This window comes from Xenopus tropicalis, chromosome 8 (genome assembly GCF_000004195.4).
Source record: "Xenopus tropicalis strain Nigerian chromosome 8, UCB_Xtro_10.0, whole genome shotgun sequence".
Classification (NCBI taxonomy): domain Eukaryota; kingdom Metazoa; phylum Chordata; class Amphibia; order Anura; family Pipidae; genus Xenopus; species Xenopus tropicalis.
In genome coordinates, this window is record NC_030684.2 from 14,578,826 (window position 1) to 14,597,899 (window position 19,074).

General features: G+C 42.4%; 2 protein-coding genes across 9 annotated transcripts in view; one reads left to right on the forward strand and one right to left on the reverse strand.

Moving 5' to 3' along the window:
* LOC101730966 (coiled-coil domain-containing protein 77-like) overlaps nucleotides 1-19,074 on the reverse strand; it is a 45,482-nt gene that overhangs the window by 16,628 nt on the left and 9,780 nt on the right. The gene's annotated exons all lie outside the window — the stretch shown is intronic.
* On the forward strand, nucleotides 308-18,805 carry LOC116406981 (lysine-specific demethylase 5A-like). Of its 8 annotated transcripts, XM_031892284.1 has the most exons (7): nucleotides 308-576; nucleotides 1,916-2,113; nucleotides 7,550-7,628; nucleotides 8,542-8,948; nucleotides 11,369-11,446; nucleotides 18,167-18,289; nucleotides 18,495-18,805. In XM_031892284.1, exons 4-7 carry the CDS (start codon nucleotides 8,928-8,930, stop codon nucleotides 18,690-18,692), a joined length of 420 nt encoding a protein of 139 aa, XP_031748144.1. In that variant the 5' UTR covers nucleotides 308-576; nucleotides 1,916-2,113; nucleotides 7,550-7,628; nucleotides 8,542-8,927; the 3' UTR covers nucleotides 18,693-18,805. The 8 variants fall into 8 exon arrangements, 7 of the variants coding, with proteins under 7 accessions (XP_031748144.1, XP_031748145.1, XP_031748142.1 ...); XM_031892285.1 differs by lacking the exon at nucleotides 1,916-2,113; XM_031892286.1 differs by lacking the exons at nucleotides 308-576; nucleotides 1,916-2,113 and having other exon boundaries at nucleotides 6,944-7,628; nucleotides 8,595-8,948.

The following is a 19,074-nucleotide window of genomic DNA, read 5'->3' on the forward strand; positions in this document are numbered from 1 at the left end:
TTCCTACCCTGAACCTCATATAGGGATCTGCTTCTTACCCTGAACCTCATATAGAGATCTACTTCCTACCCTGAACCTCATATAGAGATCTGCTTCTTACCTGGAACCTCATATAGAGATCGGCTTCTTACCCGGAACTTCATATAGGGATCTGCTTATTGCCCTGAACCTCATATAGGGATCTGCTTATTGCCCTGAACCTCATATAGAGATCTGCTTCTTACCCTGAACCTCATATAGAGATCTGCTTCCTACCCGGAACCTCATATAGAGATCTGCTTCTTACCCGGAACCTCATATAGGGATCTGCTTCCTACCTGGAACCTCATATAGGGATCTGCTTCCTACCCGGAACCTCATATAGGGATCTGCTTATTACCCTGAACCTGCACTATGCAGGGACTTGGGAGAGACACACAGAACAGGGACTCCCCAAAGAGGGAGAAGGATCTGAGGGGCTCAGCAATACTGCACCAGCAGAGACGCCTCAAACAAGCCACGCAGTTTGTGCACAAAGACTCTGCGGATCTTCTGCCACTGGACCAGCTGCGGAGACTGGGGACCAGTAAAGACCTGGTGAGTGTGGGAGGGGGGGGACCCGCTTGCTCAGTGAGACTAATGTTTGCAACTCTGAACCAAGTTACAGGGCCAAAATGTGGGACTGCTTTCATGTCTTGCAGGGATTTCTATAGATGCATGCTGCAGACTGCAATGATTTCTACGCAGCCATGTTGGTTCGCTGTCCTATAACGCTGCTACTCTTGGTTTAAATGTTAACCTAACTGGCCTTTGGGCTGTGCCCTAGGGGGGCCCCTAAGCCTCAATCCCCACCATTTGCAAAGCACTGATCCCGGTTTGGTTGACTATATACATCAGGGGTCCTCAGCCTTTCTTACTCGGGAGCCACAGTCAAATGTAAAAAGACTTGGGGAGCAACACAAGCACCATAAAAGTTCATGGAGGAGCCAAATAAGGGCTGTGATTGGCTATTAGGCAGCCTCTATGCACCCTATCAGCTTACAGGGGCTTTATTTGGTAGGGAATCTTGTTTTTATTCAACCAAAACTTGCCCCCAAGTCAGGAATTCAAAAATAACTCCCTGGTTTGGGGGCACTGAGAGCAACACCCAAGGGGTTGGGGAGCAACATGTTGCCCCGGAGCTACTGGTTGGGGCATTTAAATATAATGTCCTGTTGCCCTGCTCTGATAAAAGTTGCATGTTTGCTTAAGAATTCCTACTATAGTTTATATAAATACCCCGCTGTGTAGCCCCGGGGGCAGCCATTCCTGCACTGGTACAGCTGGAGTGTTTGCTACAGAAACCCTACTATAGTTTATATAAATACCCCGCTGTGTAGCCCCGGGGGCAGCCGTTCCTGCACTGGTACAGCTGGAGTGTTTGCTACAGAAACCCTACTATAGTTTGGCTGCCCTCGGGGCTACACAGCGGGGTATTTATATAAACTATAGTAGGGTTTCTGTAGCAAACACTCCATCTGTACCAGTGCAGGAATGGCTGCCCCCGGGGCTACACAGCGGGGTATTTATATAAACTATAGTAGGGTTTCTGTAGCAAACACCCCAGCTGTACCAGTGCAGGAATGGCTGCCCCCGGGGCTACACAGCGGGGTATTTATATAAACTATAGTAGGGTTTCTGTAGCAAACACCCCAGCTGTACCAGTGCAGGAATGGCTGCCCCCGGGGCTACACAGCGGGGTATTTATATAAACTATAGTAGGGTTTCTGTAGCAAACACCCCAGCTGTACCAGTGCAGGAATGGCTGCCCCCGGGGCTACACAGCGGGGTATTTATATAAACTATAGTAGGGTTTCTGAAACATATAGACCTAGGTTACTAGTGCAGGGTAACAGTACATTACTATTATTATAATCAAGGTCCAATCTGATTGCAGCAGCCACACAGTGTGATCCAGAGACGGCTCATGGGGGGCAGCCTGAGCATCGAAAGCGATAACCCTGTATTTCCAACTTCCCCGTGCAACAGGGGGAGAGACGCACCCCCCCAGGGTGATGAGACGATACAGCCAACTAAGTTGGGTGAGGAGACCCCCGGTGGCTGGAAGGAACAAGCTCTACTCATACCCTGCAAGGTACAACCCCTAGCAACTACTTGTATACCTGCTTATACTGAGATGAGCCCTGATTGGCCAGTTAGACTAATGGGAGTAAATGTGTTACCCCAATGAGCAGAATCTGCTCCCACCAACAGCTCCTTTTAACTGAGGGTTGTTTACCTTTGAGACAATTTGCAATTGGTCTTCATTTTTTTTTTATTTGTAGTTTTTTTTAAATTATTTCAGCTTTGCCCAGCAGCTCTCCAGCTTGGCGTTTCAGCAGCTGTTTGGTTGCTAGGATCCAAATTACCTTAGCAACCAGGGTTGTGGTTTGAATGAAAGACTGATAAATGAATAGGAGAGGGCCTGACTATATAAATAAGTAATATAAAATAACAATACTTTATATTCACAGAGCAATAGTTTTTTTCCTCAGGCAGTGCCGGACCAATAGGCTCCCCCTTTACATTAAACTTTTAGTATGTTGTAGAATGGCCAATTCTAAGTAACGTTTCAATTGGGCTTCATTATTTATTTTCTATAGTTTTTCCATTATTTGCTCCTTTTTATTACTCATTTTTCTATCCATCCCCCTCTCCTATAAATATATCAGTCTCTTATTCAAACCAGTCCCTGGTTGTTAAGGTAATTTGAACCCTAGCAACCACATGACTGCTGAAATTTTAAACTGGAGAGCTGCTGAACAAAAAGTAAATTCATAAAAAAAAATGAAGACCAATTGCAAATTGTCTCAGAACAGCAGTCTACATTATACTAAACTTTAATTAAAAGGTGAACAACCCCTTTAACCCCCCTCCAGCTGGACCAGTCCCAGAGTTGTCTATAGGAGGAGCAAAAAGAAGCAACTACAGGTATAGAACCTGTTATCCAGAATGTGCAGGACCAAGAGTGCGCAGGATAAGGGGTCTTTCCGTAATTTGGATCTCCACATCTAAAGTCTACTAAAAAAAAAATCAATAAAGCATTAATTAAATCCAATAGGATTGTTTTTCTTCCAATAAGGATTAATTATATTTTAGTTGGGATCAAGTACAGGTACTGTTTTATTATTACAGAGAAAAGGGAATCATTTAACCATTAAATAAACCCAATAGGGCTGTTCTGCCCCCAATAAGGGGTAATTATATCTTAGTTGGGATCAAGTACAGGTACTGTTTTATTATTACAGAGAAAAGGGAATCATTTAACCATTAAATAAACCCAATAGGGCTGTTCTGCCCCCAATAAGGGGTAATTATATCTTAGTTGGGATCAAGTACAGGTACTGTTTTATTATTACAGAGAAAAGGGAATCATTTAACCATGAAATAAACCCAATAGGGATATTCCAATTTCCAAGACCTTTATTAATTGTCGCACAACATATGTAGTCTATGCTCTCACTTGTCCGTGTAACAAAGTTTATGTGGGGCGGACTATAAGATCAGTGGGAAGTAGGGTTAATGAGCACATCCGTAACAGTAAAGCAGGGAGAATGAACCATGGGGTATCGAGACATTTTAAGCTGTTTCACAATAATAGTGATCCCAAAGGGATATTCTTTATGGAAGTGTAAAAATAATTGTATATTTATTATAAATAAATCAATGTGTTACATCAAAGTAGATGTAGTATAGAATAGTATGCAGGCGGGTATATAGAGGGGGTTGGCCCATAGGAACCCAATAGTCCATGAGGAAGCGCAGAGCGCGAAACGCGTCGGACTGACTGGAGAGAGGACCCGTATTGACAGACTCGGCACCTACCGGTGACGTCACCGAAGGGAAAGGAACAGCGTGTGAGTCGCATCCCTCAGCCAATGTGCCTCTCTCTGTCTTATCCCTAGTAAGTTCCCGGCCGGGACAAGGGGGGTTGTGTATTTGTTCTTATGCCCAGTTAGGGCTCTGTTTTATTGTGTGCTTGTAGTTACTTGGAGGCTATGAGATAATTGAATACCATATAGTGTGCAATTTTATCTCTATATGCACGCCTGCATTCTTAGTATTTGCACAGAGTAAGAGGGAAAACAAGGGTTTTATTTGTGTAACTTCTTTATTAAATATCCCTCAGTGGGGCTAAGAGCCATATATTGGCTATAGGCGGTGTAATACTGCATCTGATATCTGGAGAAGTTAATTAAGGATCCAATTAATTGTTTTATGGTGTTTTAAGCTCCTCACTTTTTTATTCTAATAATTGGGATATACTGTGGGATTTTTAATTCAGTGTATTTCTATTGATTTTCCCTCTTGATTTCCTCATATATGGGTCAGAGCAATGAATTCTCTTTTAAACACTCTAATTGATTTCTCCTGAGGGAATGATATGCATTAACTGGGAATTCAATAATAAATCATTGGGAAGTAATACATGGTTTCTGTTACTATATTTAATGTCTTCTGCCCTATGTGATTTTCTCTTGTATATATAATCTAATTGGTATTTTTAATTAGTGGTGTATATGATTTTTTTTTTTATTATTTAAAATTGATTCTACTTTGATGTAACACATTGATTTATCTATAATAAATATACAATTATTTTTACACTTCTTTGGGTGTTTTTAGCGCCAACTCCTTTGGAGATAATTTGTGTATGCACTATAGCAGTGCTGTCCAACTGGCGGCCCGCGGGCCGCATGCGGCCCGCGACCCCCCTCTGTGTGGCCCCCCACCTGTCTGGCTGCTTTGATGGCTTACTCTTGTGTAAGCTTTAAATGGTATCAGTACTGTGATTAACTGCCCCCCTGCATGGTTCTCACCTCAGATTCAGGCTGTAATCAGGCTGTATTGTTTAAATATGTAAAACCTGTGTTTTTCACACCTTTTAGTTTCTGTATTGTTCACCCCCTGCAGTGTTCACACTTCTGGCTCAGGCTGTAATCACCCCCATTGTTCCCCTGTTCACACCTCAGGAGCAGTAGAAACCCACAAATAATCCCTGCACACTGCAAAAAGAACATATACTGAGGTGGTACTTCAATTAAAAAGTTTTTTAATATATAGTTATTTTGCAGACTGTAGGAGCAGTGCCAGCATTGTGTCACTGTAGGCTGCCTGTGTGTGCCATACACACAGGCATCATAGGGCAAGCAGAGTATGGCACACACAGGCAGGGTAGGGAAGGCAGAGTATGGCACACACAGGCAGAGTATGGCACACACAGGCCAAGTATGGCACAAACCAGCCAAGAATGGCAAACACAGTGAGAGTATGGCACACGCAGGCAGGGTAATAAAGGCAGAGTATGGCACACACAGGCAGGGTAGGGCAGGCAGAGTATGGCACACACAGGCCAAGTATGGCACAAACCAGCCAAGAATGGCAAACACAGTGAGAGTATGGCACATGCAGGCAGGGTAATGAAGGCAGAGTATGGCACACACAGGCAGGGTATGGCACACACAGGCCAAGTATGGCACAAACCAGCCAAGAATGGCACACACAGTGAAAGTATGGCACACAGACAGGGTAGGGAAGGCAGAGTATGGCACACACAGGCAGGGTAGGGAAGGCGAGTATGGCACACACAGGCAGGGTAGGGCAGGCAGAGTATGGCACACACAGGCAGGGTAGGGCAGGCAGAGTATGGCAGGTTTTTGCTGTACTACAACCATTAATATGGGTATGGTCATGTGATAACATGGGTGTGGTTTCAAGTAGGTGCGGTTTCAAAAAGGGGAGTGGTCAAAACGGGCTTCCATTATCGGCCCTCCACCACGTAGGTCGGAAAAATTCCGGCCCTCGGTACAACAGAAGTTGGACAGCACTGCACTATAGGATTAGTAGGGAGGAGGGTAGCTACATCTAATTATTAATGTTGGTTAATGGCAATTTAGCACTGCAAAAATATATATATTTTTTTTTTCTCTTTCTTACAGTCTTTCCTTCTAGACCTTAATATCTATATTGTTGTGTTTTGTAATCTTTAAAGCGCAGATAAGGTTTGCCTTGATATTCTTTATGGGACTGGAGCATATTTCTCCCAAGTTAAGAGGTGGAGACGGATTTACTAGATTAAGACAAGGAGAAAACGTTTGGATTTTTAAATTGAATACATTGCATCCGGAAGGACTCAATGTAGATTTGGACTTGGCGGCATTTTAAATTCAATTTTAAGCTTATTTTTGGTCAATTATTGGATTCCTGGTATTTATTTATTTCTAATTTATCTACATTTTAAGTAGGAATATGCTTGATATGGGCTGTTTTAACGAGACATCTCTTTATTTCTTTATGATTAGCGGTTAAGTAGTATATAAATAAATGAATAATAAATAAACAAACATACAACTCTCCCAATCTTTGGGGAGAGGGATGATGGGTTATATATGGGTAATATAAATTCTTCCATCTGACACAATGCCATAACACCATGGCCTTTTGCGCTAAAGAGAGAGGTGTTACTATGGCAACGCGTGTTGTTTCCATTGTACATATATCGCTTTACCAGCGCTAGAGCGCTAGATTGAGTTCCCTACAGTATTTCCCATAAGTTTTACTCTTGCAGCCCCACTATGTATTAGGCGCTTCTACATTCACTTACTGGAGGTTCCCCTATGTCTAGTTACCCACCCTTATGCCTATTCTAATAGAGGGAACAAAAAAAGCACAATAAAAGCTCTGGGGGTGCCAAATAAGAGCTACGATTGGTTAGGGGGTCAAGTGCGGGGTATGGCACATTATTTAGCATACAGACCTATCCAATGGCGCTATAGCTGTGCATAAATGTATATAACCCCTGCCCCCAGATGTCACACTGTACGTACCTGTACCTGTACCTGTACCCCACCTTACGAGCTCTGGTACAAGCCACTACGCGGGTCCCCTACCACCAGTTACCCCACCCCTAACTCTACCATCCAAACAACCCGCCTCCGCAAGCTTAACCAATCACGCACCCAGTTCAATCCAGAATCATTGAAGCATCCAATCCGCTAGGGCGATACTTGAGTCGGCCCGCCCGCCAGGTGTCTTCTGGGAATTGTAGTTTATTCTATCGCCATCCACATGTGTTTAAACTACAATTCCCTCAGGTTTAGATTCCAAAACGAATACCCGATATGCAAAGGAGAATTATGACAACATGTCTTTATCTTCATAACAGTATATGTATTATAATTTCATTAATACATTATAATTATCATTGTTAATGAAAGATTTTGATTTAACTATTCCTCTACATAGGAAATAGGCGTGTGAACATTTGTGACACTTAATTCCATTTTTATCCCCCCCCCCATTCGCAGCCATTCTATAGATTACACTGTTCTGGAATTGTAAAAACTTTTAACACACGGATGAAACAATCGTTTGCAAAACCAGGTGAAGATCTCCTTTATCTAAAGGAAGGTTCATGTAGCGCCATCTATCGGCTGTTTTTCACATTACGGGCTCTTTTATTAACCAAATAGCTTTAACTAGCACGGAGGGATACCTGGAGATTTTACAACCAGCCTCTTTAATCCTTTAGGGCCCCAATTTCACATTACAAAGTTGCATCAGGACTTTATGGACCTAGGAATGATACGGACTGGAGCCTGGAATTTACTGTAAGTACTGGATGTGCTGAAGGAGCTGCTGGGCTTCAGGAAGGGGACTGGGTACTAGGAAGCCCCAGGGGGGAAGTTGCCTGAGAGGGGGCACATCATTGGGCCTTTCAAAACGAGGCTGCAGAGACCCTAGTGGCACAGACTGGGGGCTTTCTGGTAGGAGGTGTCTGTTGAAATTAGAAATTAATTCTAACTTAGGGAATTGCTACAAGGTGACTCAGGGACTTGGGGTGTCATAGTCAGGTAAGTAGTGGAACTTTGGCACCCTGAGTACCCCAAGAACTGAAATAAAGAGCTCAATATATTATATGGAACTGGGGGTCAGATATTTGGGAGTCTTGTTTGTCCCAGCAAAAGTAACTAGTAGTAAGTAGTGGAACTTTGGCACCCTGAGTACCCCAAGAACTTAAATAAAGAGCTCAATATATTATATGGATCTGGGGGTCAGATATTTGGGAGTCTTGTTTGTCCCAGCAAAAGTAACTAGTAGTAAGTAGTGGAACTTTGGCACCCTGAGTACCCCAAGAACTTAAATAAAGAGCTCAATATATTATATGGATCTGGGGGTCAGATATTTGGGAGTCTTGATTGTCCCAGCAAAAGTAACCAGTAGTAAATAGTGGAACTTTGGCACCCTGAGTACCCCAAGAACTGAAATAAAGAGCTTGTTATATTATATGGATCTGGGGGTCAGATATTTGGGAGTCTTGATTGTCCCAGCAAAAGTATCTGCCTGCCTCTGTGGCAGAATTAGGGGACTCTGTGGGCTTCACAGGGGGGTTCCTGCTGTCCCGGGGGCTGTAGAAGATACAGTAATAAAAGCCACAGGGAGTACCTGTAGATATTGGGGTGCAAAGTTAGCCCAGTGTCACAACCACCAGCGAGGGGAATAAAGTGATCTTTTTGTCAACAGTCTCAGGGAATCCCTAAGTGTTAGACTGTATTTGCTTCCTCCGTTGTTGGTAGCATCAGGCACTGGTTACTGAGGGAACAGGAGAGACGGGGTGTAAATCCGTGGCTGTAGTGAAGGATCACAGAGAAAACTCGATGAGGGACATTACTTCATGACAGAGAAAGGAGCCTCTGGCTTTATCCAAGCAAGATCTGGGATGCTTATCCGCACTATACCGCTTGTCTAGTTCTATACCCACCTGAGGATAAACACTTGTTTGGAATGGCCGCCTACATCGAATTTGTGCCCCCTCCGGAATGCCCGGTGTTCGAGCCCAGCTGGGAGGAATTCTCTGATCCCCTGAGTTTCATCGGACGCATCCGACCGATTGCTGAAAAGACAGGGATATGCAAATCCAACCTCCCAAGGTAAGTCTGATAGATGGATGTTATCAGTACACTGAGAGCCTGAAATAATTCCTTATGGATAAATGATGCAGTTGTAACAGGGAGCTGATACATACTGTGTGCAAGTCACATTATATAAGTTTTATTATTATATATATATATATATGATTATAATAAGTTCACACAGGCTGATGACAAATGTCAGATGTTTGATTAGTCTTTGCTCTTGGTCACATTTTTTAGAAACCAATGACCCATTGGTTGGCATTGCTGCTTTACGGTCAGTTTGATTCCAGCCAGGGCACTATCTTCAGGGAATTTTTATGTCCCCCCCCCCCCCCAGGTGGATTTTCTTGCACTTTCCAAAAACATACGGGCAGATTGAGGTGCTCCTGATACTGACTTTAGTGTGTGCGTAAAATCGGCACTTCGATTGTAAACTTCATGGAGGCAGGGACTAATTAGAATGATGTATAAGGGTGAGGGCAGTGGTACATGGTACACAAATCTTATTTGTCGTGGGCAACAAATCTCCCCGCAATGCCATCCCACCGGCTAGCATTTAAATCGCCAGTGGGATGCTTCACTGCGATGTCGCACAAAGTTGTCTTTGGAGGAAACTTTGAGCGACCGTGGGACATCGTAGCGACGCGTATGCCATCCCACCGGCAATTTACACTCTAGCCGGTGGGATGGCATTGCGGGAGGATTAGTCTCCCATCACTAATCTCCCTGTGTACCACTGCCCTAAAGACACACTGGGCTACTAGTAGCAGCTACTTTTTCAAGCTACTGAAAATCCCTTCCATGGACAATACCGAGAATTGCCTCTGCTAAAACACACGTAGAGACAGTTATCAGTAAATGATCAGCATTGTCTATTTTAGTAGCCATGACAAGTAGCTGCTACTAGTAGCTCTGTGTGTCTTCACCCTAAGAGAGCTGCAGAATATGTAGGTGCTATATAGGCAGAGGATAATGACTACATGCCCTGTTGTGCAAAAAAATGTACCCCATGACATGTGAGGCATAACTTGAGGGTATGTACCCCAAAATTCTATCATGCCCAAAGTGTGTTTGTTTGCATTTGTAAGGATTACTTATGTATACAGGCCATATGGCCAAACATCATGGGGAAAGTGTCCTCTATATAAATTTGCTTTATGCATGTTCAGAGTGGCTAATGGCCGACTGCATTTACTGTTTTGGGCTATCGCATATGGTGCAGTTTCAATGGATAATATTTATTCTATTATTTGATATTATATTATTGTTCTAACAATCAAAGAAGACAATAGTCAGCCAGTAGTGGGGTGATTGTGTCCAAGCTGAAAGGTCACTATAATCAAACCATTAAAGTTTAAGTAGTTAAAGAAGAACTTTTGTATTATTTTTTGCTGAAAGAGGTGGAGGACCTAGTCAGCAGGGTATTGTACCAGGGTTTTTGCTCCAATGATTACAAATGGAAGGGAAGTCCAATTACTGAAATGAATCTTCTCTGCCATTACTTTGTAGTCTATTTTTCCTAAAATCCCAACACTGCAGCTTTAGTGTACACATTAGGGTTATACCTGGGGTTTAAGTAGGGATGCACCGAATCCACTATTTTGGGGTTTGGGCGAGATTCCTGGATTCTGAACCGAATCCTGGATTTGTTGCATCCCTAGTTTTAAGCTGCAGTTTGCTGCTTCTAGATAACAGCCACCAGTGTCGGACTGGGGTGCCAAGGGCCCACCAGAAAACCTTAGGCCCACTGTCCAGACCACCATTCCTTCCCAGTTCACTCACTTTCTTTAATTTCTTAATTACTTATTTTTACATACTATTATCTATCCTTTCCTTTATTTCTTTTGTTTCTTCTCATAGAATTGAGTAATGGCCATGGTGTAGGCATACAAGGCAAATGGTTGGGTGAGCAAGGGGGCCCACTGGGAGTTTTTTTCCTATGAAGTTTGTATTCTATTTATTTAATTAAAAATAAATCCTATACATATTATTTGTGTGGGTTTATATTATATAGGTACCTTCCTGACACCTGTAGGTATTTAAACTGTTTAAACGTTTAGCAGAGCTATTACTTTAACCATGAAAATGCTTAATGCCAGCAGTAATCCCCTAGTGTGTCTCCCCTGCTGATTTAGTAGCACAGGCAGGGTTTATATTATTTGTACTTCTGAAGGCAAGGTTCAGAATTACTTCTACAACTTGGAACTTGGGCAGGTACTGCTCCAAATACATTGTTCTGAGCATCCCTTTGCAGGACAAAACTCATAATTATCCTTTATTTTCTCTTTATAAAAGGTATAGAAAAGAAAACCTAGAATTTCCCTTTAGTTTGCCTGTGCGCTTTATAGATTTATTCTTAGCCCCCTAGAGAGCCAGTTTTGGTTATTGGCACAGTTACAGCTTAGCTTTATTGCTTTTATGTTCCTTTATCTCAGGACTGGCAGCCGCCCTTTGCCTGCGATGTCAAAAGCTTCTGCTTCACCCCTCGGGTACTGCGCCTCAACGAACTAGAGGTAAGGTTTCTGTGATTATTGTGCTGGGAATAAACCCAGATCATGGTTATTACAAACTGCTGTTTTTGTAGCTACATTAACATGTTGGAACTTGAGGATATGGACATTAACAAAATTGTTAGTTAGAAGCTTGATCAACTTGGGTTGGTTTTCCATATCCCTATTAGTTATATACAGATATTTGGATTTAAGGTGGCCATACACCTTCAGATCCGCTCGCTTGGCGATGTCGCCAAGCGAGCGGAACTTCTCCCGATATCAGGAGAATCCAGGCTAATTTGATCGTGTGGCCAAACGATCGAATTATAACGACGGGTATAGGCAAAGTCGGTTTGGGGACCGAATGAACGAGCCGATACGGTCCCCCATCCGACTAGATTTTTTAACCTGCCGATCGATATCTGCCCGATTTCAGGCCAGATATGGGTCGGGCAGGCCCGTCGTTAGTGCCCCTACATGGGCCGATTAGTTGCTGAATCGGTCTAAGGGACCCATATCGGCAGCTACAATCGGCCCGTGTATGGGGACCTTTAGGCAGTATCGTATTTGTTCCAGAACAGTAGCCGATATTTACTTTCATTATTCTAACTGCTCTAGACCAGTCATAGCTAAATAGAACCTTTGCAATATAAACAAACGTGTATGTTTAACCTTTTTAGTGCCATAGGACGTAGATTCTACGTCCTAGGTACCAAGGGACCAAAGTGCCATAGAACATAGAATCTACGTCCTACAGCACTAACGGGTTTACAAGCGCTGCGCTCGCTTTTAAAGCAGTGCAGCGCTTGTAAAGCCTGCACAACTCCCTAGGCAACGAGCAAATGAAGACATACTCACCGATCCGGTCCCCCAGCGCCGCCGATCCGGTCCCTCAGCCAATGACAGCAGTGGACACGCATTGATGACGTGTCCACTGCTGTCCCATTAATTGTCGCCGCCCCCGCGTCGCCTCTTCACTCTGCTGCCACGTGAGACTGATGGAGCCTCCCTGCTGCCTTCCTGCTGCGTTCCTGCTGGATTGGTCGCCCTGATCGCCTGCCTGCATTGTGTAAGCTGAACTACAACTCTCTAACCACTGTTTATTTTGCTTATTTCTATCTCAACTGTCTAAAATTTTTTTTTTTTTTTTCCATTTCTTCTTCTATCTTTGTCATTATTACACTTTTACACACATACACACTTATTTACAACTTTCCCAAGCACACACAGACACTTACACACACACTTACACTTACACTTTTTTTTTTTTTTTTTTCTTTCTTTCTTTTCTTTTCTTTCTTTCTTTGCTTTCTTTGGCAGTCTTTTTTTTTTACTAAAACTTTATTTCTGATCTATAATTATCTGATTTATTTGGTTGCATTTTAGTGTTTTTTTGCATTTTCATAATTGATTTCTGTTTTTGAATTATTCTATTGCACTGTAACTTTTGTATTGCTATTGGGTGCTGAATTTGCAGTGACATTGGTGGATCCAGGGCTCTGACCACCGATTTCATTGCAATAATTGTTCTTCTGTTGGTTTGAGTGGTTTTTATTTGAATTTACTGATTTTATGGTGTTTTATCTTTGCATTGTTCTTTATTGTGTATTTAGTGCCCCAAAAAGGTTGCTTTTGCAGTGACATTGGTGGATCCAGGGCTCTGACCACCGATTTCATTGCAATTATTGTTCTTTGATTGCTTTTAGTGGTTTTATTCCATTTTAACTTCATTTGATTTCAGTTGTTCTAGAAAGGTCCAGAGGTGCTAAGATTGTTCTGGTAGTTTCTATTGCCAAGGGTTAGGCTGATGCCACACATGGCGTAGGGCTGATTTTTTCAGCAAGTGGAAAAACGCTTGCCGAAAATTCAGCCCTACGCCTGCTACTTGTGCCTGCACCCGAATGAATGGAATACACTCGGGTGCAGGCACATGTAGCCGATATACGCATGAAAACGCAAGACTTTGCATTCTCACGCGTTTTCATGCGTATATCGGCTACATGTGCCTGCACCCGAGCGTATTCCATTCATTCGGGTGCAGGCAAAAAAAAAAGGGGTGCATAGAGTGCAGCCCCAATATTATGCATTGTCAGGTTTGGCGGCCATGTACTTATGTGCACCCATACATATGGGGTATCGTTTTATTCAGGGGAACTTGCAGATTTATGGTTAGTAAGTTTTTGGTAGTTGCCATGGAGATTTTGGGGAGAAATCTAGGTTTGTATCTGGTTTTTCCTTGATTTCTGACCAAAGCGCTGACTTCTGCAAGGGACTGCGGCCACAATTTTCCATGTAGAAAGAGGAGAGTGGCGTCTCTGAATAGCTGAAGCTGTGCACTTTTCATAAATATATAGTTTGCGGGGGTTATTTCACAGGTAGGGGGGTGTTTAGACTAAATAACTGCAGGTAGAGCACATAGAGCACAGACCCCCCTTATGCATTGCCCCTGTTTGGGGGCATTTGGTGGCCACGTCTTTATGTGCACCCATACATATGGGGTATCGTTTTATTCAGGGGAACTTGCAAATTGAGGTTTAGTAAGTTTTTGGTAGTTGCCATGGAGATTTTGGGGAGAAATCTAGGTTTTTTATCTGGTTTTTCCTTGATTTCTGACCAAAATCTAGGTTTGTATCTGGTTTTTCCTAGATTTCTGACCAAAGCGCTGACTTCTGCAAGGGACTGCGGCCACAATTTTCCATGTAGAAAGAGAAGAGTGGTGTCTCTGAATAGCTGAAGGTGTGCACTTTTCGTAAATATATAGATTGTGGGGGTTATTTCACAGGTAGGGGGGGTTAACACTGAAAAACTGCAGGTAGTGCACATAGAGCACAGCCCCCAAAATTTCAACTGAAATTGCCCTTATGCATTGCCCCTGTTTTGGGGCATTTGGTGGCCACGTCTTTATGTGCACCCATACATATGGGGTATCGTTTTATTCAAGGGAACTTGCAGATTAATGGTTAGTAAGTTTTTGGTAGTTGCCATGGAGATTTTGGGGAGAAATCTAGGTTTGTATCTGGTTTTTCCTTGATTTCTGACCAAAGCGCTGACTTCTGCAAGGGACTGCGGCCACAATTTTCCATGTAGAAAGAGAAGAGTGGTGTCTCTGAATAGCTGAAGGTGTGCACTTTTTGGAAATATATAGTTTGTGGGGGTTATTTCACAGGTATGGGGGTGTTTAGACTAAATAACTGCAGGTAGAGCACATAGAGCACAGCCCCCCCCTTATGCATTGCCCCTGTTTGGGGGCATTTGGTGGACACGTCTTTATGTGCACCCATACATATGGGGTATCGTTTTATTCAGGGGAACTTGCAAATTGAGGTTTAGTAAGTTTTTGGTAGTTGCCATGGAGATTTTGGGGAGAAATCTAGGTTTTTTATCTGGTTTTTCCTTGATTTCTGACCAAAATCTAGGTTTGTATCTGGTTTTTCCTAGATTTCTGACCAAAGCGCTGACTTCTGCAAGGGACTGCGGCCACAATTTTCCATGTAGAAAGAGAAGAGTGGTGTCTCTGAATAGCTGAAGTGGTCTATTTTTAATCAATATACAGTTTATATGGTTTTTTTCACAGGTAAGGGGCAATTTTGTCTGAAAAGCTTTGAGATGTGCACATAAATTGCAGCTCCATTATTATGCATTGCCCCTGTTTTGGGGCATTTGGTGGCCACGTCTTTATGTGTACCCATACATATGGGGTATCGTTTTATTCAGGGGAACTTGCAGATTGATGTTTAGTAAGTTTTTGGTAGTTGCCATGGAGATTTTGGGGAGAAATCTAGGTTTGTATCTGGTTTTTCCTTGATTTCTGACCAATGCGCGGACTTCTGCAAGGGACTGTGGCCACAATTTTCCATGTAGAAAGAGGAGAGTGGTGTCTCTAAATAGCTGAAGGTGTGCACTTTTCAGAAATATATAGTTTGTGGGGGTTATTTTACAGGTAGGGGGGGTTAACACTGAAGAACTGCAGGAAGTGCACATAGAGCGCAGCCCCCAAAATTTCAACTGAAATTGCCCTTATGCATTGCCCCTGTTTTGGGGCATTTGGTGGCCACGTCTTTATGTGTACCCATACATATGGGGTATCGTTTTATTCAGGGGAACTTGCAGATTGATGTTTAGTAAGTTTTTGGTAGTTGCCATGGAGATTTTGGGGAGAAATCTAGGTTTGTATCTGGTTTTTCCTTGATTTCTGACCAATGCGCTGACTTCTGTAAGGGACTGCGGCCACAATTTTCCATGTAGAAAGAGGAGAGTGGTGTCTCTGAATAGCTGAAGGTGTGCACTTTTCAGAAATATATAGTTTGTGGGGGTTATTTTACAGGTAGGGGGGGTTAACACTGAAAAACTGCAGGAAGTGCACATAGAGCGCAGCCCCCAAAATTTCAACTGAAATTGCCCTTATGCATTGCCCCTGTTTTGGGGCATTTGGTGGCCACGTCTTTATGTGCACCCATACATATGGGGTATTGTTTTATTCAGGGGAACTTGCAGATTGATGTTTAGTAAGTTTTTGGTAGTTGCCATGGAGATTTTGGGGAGAAATCTAGGTTTTTTATCTGTTTTTTCCTCGATTTCTGACCAAAGCGCTGACTTCTGCAAGGGACTTCGGCCACAATTTTCTATGTAGAAAGAGAAGAGTGGTGTCTCTGAATAGCTGAAGGTGTGCACTTTTCAGAAATATATAGTTTGTGGGGGTTATTTCACAATTAGGGGGGGTTATCAATGAAAAACTGCAGGAAGTGCACATAGAGCACAGCCCCCACATTTTTAGCTGTAATTGCCCTTGTGCATTGCCCCTGCTTTGGAGTGTTTGGTGCCCATGTCTTTATGTGCACCCATACATATGGGGCATCATTTTATTCAGTAGAAATTTGTCTTTCAAATTTGCCTTTGTTAGAAAATTTTTATGAGATTTTTTTTTGTCAAATCCACATTTGATCATGCGTCCAAGTTTACGTTTTAGAAAAAAAAAAAATGTCAAAAAAACTTCCAAATTTCACAATGCACTGACAAAAGGTATTTGGCTTTTGAGTGAAAACTACATTGCACCTAGAAACCTGAAGGTCTGTAGTTTCTAAAGATACCAAACATGAGGGGATATTTTAGATTTACATATAAGTTATGCTGCATCAACTGTTACAAGTGCTTTTCCGCTTTGTTCTGGTGTGATATTGTACAAAGTATTTCTTTAGTTTGGGGGTTACTTCTGGACAGGAACTGTGGGGTACCACCACATATTTGGTATCGTTGGACTTGGGAGTATCAGGGCTTTTACAAACAACAAAAAAAAGTGAGTAAAATTAACTTTTCTATGGAAAAAAAACTCAAAATATACAGAAATTTTTCATAATTTTATTTTTTTTTTACATAATTCACCCAAAATACACATCATATCTCCAGAAAAGTTATAAAATTTGGTATGTATGTCGAAGCCCAATTAGTGACGAAAAAAACGATATATAATTTCCCTAGTTTCATGGAAAACATAATTTTCCCTAGTTTTCACAAAAAACATTGTTAAAGCGAATGAGTACAAAATGCTTAAAAAACGTCTGGCACTGGGGGGAACCGAAATGACGAATTCGGCTGGCACTTAAAGGGTTAATTGACTTTATGATCTTGCATTGTTAAAATGCGGATGTGGGCAGAAGTCATTTATAGAGACTGGAATCACACTGCATAACATCATAACTCCCTGGCAGCTTAAACAAAAGCAGTTCTAGCATGGCTTCCGATTCAGCAGGGGAATAGGGAAGAAGTATAGCAGGAGGGCCACCTGTTGGGTATCCCATCCATAAACTAATGTGTCAGCTTGGATATGTGGCAAGGACAAAAAGACACAGCAGTACAGATTAGGTACATGACGTTTCCCTTGTTATGATATAGGCTGGAGATATCCTGTGCATTTGCATGTTTTATTTATTCCTCTTAATTACCTGCCATGAAGGGAGTGTATGGAGCCAATTGCACACCTGTTGTGCCAGTTCCGCTTGCTTATGCTGCACAGTGATGCAGCGTGTATGTCCCCTGGGAGGTGAGTAGGCCACCTTATTAAAAGCCACTAGGCTGCAACAGGAAAGGATTAAGCTATAGTCCAATACACACTTTTCCCCCTTGATGCCCAGGAGACTAGAATATTCTTCATTTTCTGCAAGATTAAGGGTGAAGACACACAGAGCTACTAGTAGCAGCTACTTGTCGTGGCTACTAAAATAGACAATGCTGATCATTTACTGATAATTGTCTCTACGTGTGGTTTAGCAGAGGCAATTCTCAGTATTGTCTATGGCAGGGGATTTTCTGGCATTTAGTAGCCATGAAAAAGTAGCTGCTACTAGTAGCTCTGTGTGTTCTTCACCCTTAAGGTTGTAACCCTTAGACTTTATTGAAAACACTGTGAATTTTAACTACAATTCCAAAAAGAGAAAAGGAAGTTAAAAAGTCCAGTGTGTTATAGACCATATTGTTGGTAACTTTACATCGCTGGACAACTGCAAGTGGCTATGTATATGTTTGGCCGTAATACTGATTGTATTGTAGAACTTAAATATAGAAATAAGTGTTCAGGTTTGATGTTAGAATTAGGGTAGACAATTTACAGCAGCTTTCCACCTATAAAGAATGCTGGGAGTTGTAGTTCACAGCAGTCGTAAGGCTATAAGTTCATTACTCTTTGCTTTAGTATAGTATGTTATCTGCAGGCTTGCACCCTGACTGTCGGAATTTTCTTTCATCCAGGCAATGACCCGTGTCAAACTCGATTTCTTGGATCAGCTGGGAAAATTTTGGGAGCTGCAAGGTTCCGCGCTCAGAATTCCAGTGGTGGATGGCAAGCTGTTGGGTGTGTATGCACTGAGCAAGGTGGGCGTGCAGGGACAGGTGGTTCTGCAGATAAACAACATACGCATTAGCATCTTGCAGTGTCTTCTGCACCAGGATTAAATGGTTTACTGTAATTAAATAACTGCAGGAAGTTTATATAATTACACCTTTCTAAAAGAACAGAAAGGGCCTTATTGCCCAGAGCCATCCGTAGACTGTTACCTTCTTTCCTTTTTCACTCCAGGTGGTTTCCAGTGAGGGGGGATTTGAGGTTGTCACTAAAGAGAAGAAATGGTCTCAGGTGGGCAATCGGATGGGATACCAGCCAGGCAAAGGCACAGGCTCTCTTCTGAAGTTGCACTATGACCGAATCCTCTACCCCTACGAGCTGTTCCAGTCTGGCGTCAGCCTGATGGAAAGAAATGCACCTAGAATATTCTAGAGAGAAACCTTCTGTTTCAGTTTTTAGTAAAGGTACCGGTATAGGACCTGTTATCCAGAATGCTCGGGACCTGGGGCTTTCCGGATAAGGGGTCTTTCCGTAATTTGGCTCATTTAAACCTCACAGGATTGTTTTGCATCCAATAAGGATTAATCATATCTTAGTTGGGATCAAGTACAGGTACTGTTTTATTATTACAGAGAAAAGGGAATCATTTAACCATTAAATAAACCCAATAGGGCTGTTCTGCCCCCAATAAGGGGTAATTATATCTTAGTTGGGATCAAGTACAGGTACTGTTTTATTATTACAGAGAAAAGGGAATCATTTAACCATTAAATAAACCCAATAGGGCTGTTCTGCCCCCAATAAGGGGTAATTA